The sequence below is a fragment of the Cibotium barometz genome, chromosome 38, assembly GCF_041138505.1.
Source record: "Cibotium barometz isolate CiBa-2024 chromosome 38, ASM4113850v1, whole genome shotgun sequence".
Classification (NCBI taxonomy): Eukaryota; Viridiplantae; Streptophyta; class Polypodiopsida; order Cyatheales; family Cibotiaceae; genus Cibotium; species Cibotium barometz.
In genome coordinates this window covers 14,405,216-14,410,832 of record NC_141083.1, presented here as the reverse complement: position 1 = coordinate 14,410,832, position 5,617 = coordinate 14,405,216, and the positions used below count along the sequence as shown (strand labels likewise).

The 5,617-nt window shown below is 36.0% G+C and overlaps 1 protein-coding gene across 1 annotated transcript; it reads right to left on the bottom strand.

The window, feature by feature from the left end:
* Positions 1-3,271: 3,271 nt before the first annotated feature.
* LOC147616377 (EPIDERMAL PATTERNING FACTOR-like protein 1) lies at positions 3,272-4,426 on the bottom strand. The gene is made up of 3 exons (XM_086777066.1): positions 4,233-4,426; positions 4,063-4,145; positions 3,272-3,735 (listed from the first exon to the last, which is right to left on the bottom strand). Exons 1-3 carry the CDS (start codon positions 4,330-4,332, stop codon positions 3,493-3,495), a joined length of 426 nt encoding a protein of 141 aa, XP_086633192.1. The 5' UTR covers positions 4,333-4,426; the 3' UTR covers positions 3,272-3,492.
* Between the last annotated feature and the right edge of the window lie 1,191 nt (positions 4,427-5,617).

Sequence of the window (5,617 nt, the reverse complement as noted above, 5' to 3'; positions counted from 1 at the left end):
AATCACTTTTCAATCCTTAAACCTTTATCTTAATCGGGCATCGTAGATGTGATTAGCAACAAGCATAGAAGGCTTCAAAACCACTCAAACATCAACAAAATCTTCAATTTCATCATTGTCTATCAATTAATGGTTGTAGATGACTCAAGAATACTCCCCCCTACAAGAAAACATTACCTTTTTCATAAAACCATGGTTTCAAGCATCAAATACTATTTCACTAAGCTCAAAAACTTCTTAAAAACTTTTGAAAGGCTAAGAAATTCTAATTTTTGGAGTTTCTAATGGTCAATTGAAGTGCTATAAACTGGGAGTCATACAAGGCTTTAGAAATCATCCCTAGAATATTCAGATTTTCTAGTAAGATTTTGGGCCCAAAACTGCATTTGTTTAGAGTATTTTAAGTCCAAAGTCTAAAAATACCCAAATAAATCTAGAAAAATACCACATAAATCCCAAAAAAATCTTATACTTTTGGGAGCAAAATTTTAGCTTTTAAGCAATTGGTGAAGTGAAGCAATAAACTTCCACCACATTTTGGCCTACGTTAGTCTCTTGTACCTACAGAGACTCTATGTGGAAAATTTATGTGAAGCAAGACTCAAGTTTGATTTTTATACAAAGTTTTTTTTTATAGCTTCAACACAAATTCAAGCCATTTTGGGAGCACTGAGCTAAGTCAAATTTGTGCTATTTATTTATTTATTTGTAAATTATTTACTGCACTTTCTTTATGTATTTATATGCTTACACAAAATGGCTAATTTACTTGCACCACATATACAATGCAAGAGCAAATTGATTCATTTTAAGAGAAAAATAAAATGAGTGTGATCATAGACACGAGTTTGAACGTCATATCAAACGTTAAGGGCAAATGTAAAATTTTCCATTCTGATGAAGAGGAAAATAATCAAGTTAGACACATTGTTGAGGCTTCTTTGCATGCCCAGAGTTCTCAAAAAGACTCCTGAATCAACCGAAAGGCATTTACTTTCTAGAATTATGACAAGAAGAAAGATGCTCGTGTTGCTTGGCTCATTCAATTAGATGCTAACTTTAAAGACAAAATTTTTTTAGAGAAAGACAAGATTAAATATATTTGTAATCATTTGATTGAAAATGTTGCCTTATGGTTGAATGTGATTAAGCAAGGCAATCATTGACCTAGTTTTATATAGCATTATTTTCAAAAAACGAACTACAATATAGTGATTTGTTGATTTGCTATATAGCAATGTTTTTTAATATAAATTAGTACATGGTAATTTGTTTAATGGCAATTTACTCTAAAACAATGTTTTCCATCATAGTATTCTATTATTTGATTTATCTACTATGTACCAAAAAGATCTATGAAGTGTTCCACTGTCTCTAGATCTAGGCTTTTACTGCATAAATTATAATATAGCAATGATTTACTATACAAATACCATATAGTGACTTGTTATATGCTAGATCTGAGATTTTCCTACTATATAGAAATGCTTTTAGGACTTTATAAGTACTATATAGTGATTTGTTATACTATATATAATTATTTCCTACATAGTTTATCATTTTTCATAGAATTAAGATCTAGAACTAGTTATATTTTCTCTCCATCCGGACTTTTACTAGATATCTTCATTTTTTCTTATAAACTATCTAGCCAAATGTTTATTTTTGCTATATAGGAAGGTGCCAAATGCTCATTATGACAGTTAACGTAAAACATGTGCATTGATCTTAACAAGATCATGTGTCAAATAGTAAAGTTTCACTCACTGCTTAGGTATCATGCCCCATACACAATTTTGGAAATGAGAGAAGGATCACTTAAAGATATGCAAACTAGCAAGGTGCTATGTAAAATATGAGATTCCATTGTAATAAAACATGATGAAAAACATTAGATATTACAAAGTTCAAGAACAAGAACCCTTGTTATTTCTTTTTTCAAAGTGCACAGATATGTAGAGAGATTAGAAAATAGTGTACATAACTATGACCTTTTGTAACTTGTATATTACAACATTTAGCAATCCTAGTTTAAAAGTAAATAGATTCAATATTGAGTGCATCTATTGTAACTTAACATTGTTTGAGGACTTCATATGCACAGGAGTGTTTGTAATACAAAAAATGATAAAAATTAAGGTAAATTTCTTTGAAATAAGGATCTAAAAATGTGTCAACTCTCTCTCTCTCTCTCCTACACACACACACACACATGCACGTGCACGTGCGCGCACACACACACACACACACACATGCACGCACACACTAGCCCTGCCTGGCCATCCCAAGTTGTAAATATAGACCTAATAAAGTAATCGCACTTAGATGATATACCACAACAACCGTTTTAAGGAAAATTGATAATGATCCTTATAAAAATATACACTTACGCCAAAGGAGTAATGATTTCAATAGAGTATACCTTAACAAACAGGAGGTGAGATCACTAGGCAGATACACACACACTCTTGAAATCTTTGATTTGAAGTGGAGAGTGGAAGGATTAAAGGCATATCATGTGGTTAAGGTCCAAGGAGACATGCAAGAAATCTTGTTAATGTGCAACATGGGAATAAAAGGTGATGATAATAAAAGGATATGTGGGAGAGGGGATGATATCATGATTGAATGATATCAAATTAAGGGGCAATTTATTTGGCTATTGGGGCAATGGGGCATGAATCATGATGCATCCAAATTGGAATGTATCTTGGTTTTTTGAGTTTCAATGTGACACGGATTAAGATGAGAGGAGGCCACGTCAAGAGCTCCTTGCCCCATGCAAGACCTTGCCCGTAGGTTTTCCTTGTTTTGATGCATTTTTTAAAGCAAAGTGCTTCTTGTTTTGGGGGGACAGTTTGTGTGGTGGCTTAATGGACAAGTACTAGCCTAGGTTGGTTCTCCAAAAAAAACACTTCTCAATCCTCAAACACCAAGCATTTTGGACCCCAATTAAGCCCCTTTGATTTAATTGCCTCTCCAACACGTTTGACTGTTTCATATCATTCCTAGCATCCAAACCCATGCTAGATTTTGCTTCCCACCACTTGTACTCTCAAAGAATCTTTTCTATTCATCTCATCGTCCAATGCTTCATCTTGTATTAGGATTACAAATCATTTTAGCATATATATCTTGCATGCCCAAAAATAAAAAATATATTTTTAAAAAAATCATGATATTTGCCTCCCACATCCATACATAGATTATTAATGTTATCAAACCATTAGCAGAGCTTCCATTACCTTGCAGGGCATAAAATCAAAGCCTTTATTCAATCCCTGGAGCATACAGTAAATGTAGATGCTTTGAACCTCCAAAATGACTTGGGCCATAGCATCAAAGGTGATCTATTGGTCTGTTTAAAGTTGCTGCTCATTTGTACAATTAACTTGGCAATGCTTAACAAGAGAGTAATTAATCAAGTAAGAGAAGGGGCAATTATCATCTAATTAATCAAGTAGCAGAAGGGGCAATTATCATCTAATTAGCCTAGGGATTATAGAACCTGTTCCCACAAGTGCATTTCCAATCCTCCGGCTTGTAGTTGGAGTTGGACTGAGCTGTGAGGTTGCCTGCTTTGTAGTAATTAGGGCTAATGGGGGTTTTGGCTTGGGGTGTGGTTGGCACCTGAACTGCTTCACAAGGCTTGCAGTTGTTGCACTTGCTATCACATGTGGGTGGCCTTGATCCCATCTGTGCCTCCTCTTCTACTCCTTTTAATAACCTCGACTTCTGCATCAATTAAAATGGCATGCATATAATTGATTAGTAAGCATGTAAAATGCATCCTATACCCTTCATTTCTGCAGCAATCAAAATGGCATGCATATAATGTTATTTAACCATAGCTTCTACAGCAACAAGAAGAACTTGCAGATAATTTGATGTATTAATAATCACATGCACGATAGCTATGCTAAAAAAGCAATTGCAATACACTTGGATTATGATAATATAGAGCTGCATCTTAGATTGAGTTTGCTTATGATCATATATTGCAATTTCCATAAACAATCTAAATAATTACACCCGGGGCTAGAATTAACAACAACTAGCTACCTGACCCATATTGTTTCCATTGTTCTCATCTCTGATGTGGTGGTGGGCTGTACCATCTCTCCACCGGCTAAGGCTGTTTTGGCCTGGAATCATTAAAGCAAGCTTGTTAGATAGATGTAATGATAATCTCAGCACCTAATAGAAATGATTAATGATGAAAGCTCGCGTACCAGAAACAAAGGTAAAATCTGGTCTAGCTTGGAGTGAAGGTGATGAGAGATGAATGAAGAGAAAGGAAGCGAATAGTAAGCTGTATGAGCAAGCGTTCATTCTTTTCAAAAGGTGGAAGGGACTGACTGTGTGTAAGCTAACTGCAATGAAGGTTAAAGAACTGATCGTTGGGGGAGAAGGCAGTAAGTTAATATGGAAGAAATGGCAACGTGAAAGAGTTTGGAAAATTGGCGTGTGAATAATGAAGGCAGGAGAGGTACAGTGAAAGCGAATAATCTGCCATTGTCAACTCTTGGTAGCGCAGGAGCAGAGCCGCAGACCCAGACCCATTTACGTATGTAGTGTGTTGTACTCTACCTTACGTATTCTCCCACGTCTTCCGTATGTTTGTACTCGGGCATTACCCTTTGTTTTTTACCCTTCGTAATTTCTTCCATTCGTGAAACCTCTCTCTCTGTGTGTGTGTGTCTCTCTCTCTCTCTCTCGCCCAGAGTGTTAATGTGTGGTTGTTTGAAATAGTGTGCGCGCGCGCGCCCAGAGAGAGAGAGAGACAGAGACATGAGGTTTTCTTAAATATAGTGTACACGGAGATATCATGATCGCGCATTACCCTTTGTTTTTTACCCTTCGTAATTTCTTCCATTCGTGAAACCCTATCTCTCTCTCTCGCCATTGTTAATGTGTGGTTGTTTGAAATAGTGTGCGCGCGCGCCCAGAGAGAAAGAGAGCGAGAAGGAGAGAGAGAGAGAGACACAGAGACGATGATGTGAGGTTTTCTTAAATATAGTGTACACGGAGAGATCATGATCTTAAATATAGTGTACACGCGTGGGCTGTGTGTGCCTGTGCGTGTGTATGTTATCGTGAGAATGAGAGAGAGAGAGAGAGAGAGAGAGAGAGAATGCCATAAATATAGTGTAAATATAGTGTGCACACTCATGCATTTGTGTGTGCCTGTGCGTGTGTATGTTATCGTGAGAATGAGAGAGAGAGAGAAATGATGTGAGATTTCTTAAATATTGTGTATGTGTGTGAGAGAGAGAGAGAGAATGCAACCCGCACTTTTACACATGAATATGAATCATAGAAATATAATTGTTTAATCTAGACGAGAAGGAAATGATGAGTATTAAGTACTATATTATGCTAAACTTGTGAATACAACCTCCATCAAGACAAGCATGTTGGAACATTGCAAATCATGAGTACTAACTATAGGAAATGCATGCATATCGGCCACATAGTTAACATTACTCTTAATGCACCAACATGCCATTTTTTGTAACCACACTCAACCTGTGAACACTAAACAATATATGATTATGGGATCTAGCTGAGCCTGTGACTCTAAACACTAATGATATATGATTATGGGATCTAGCTA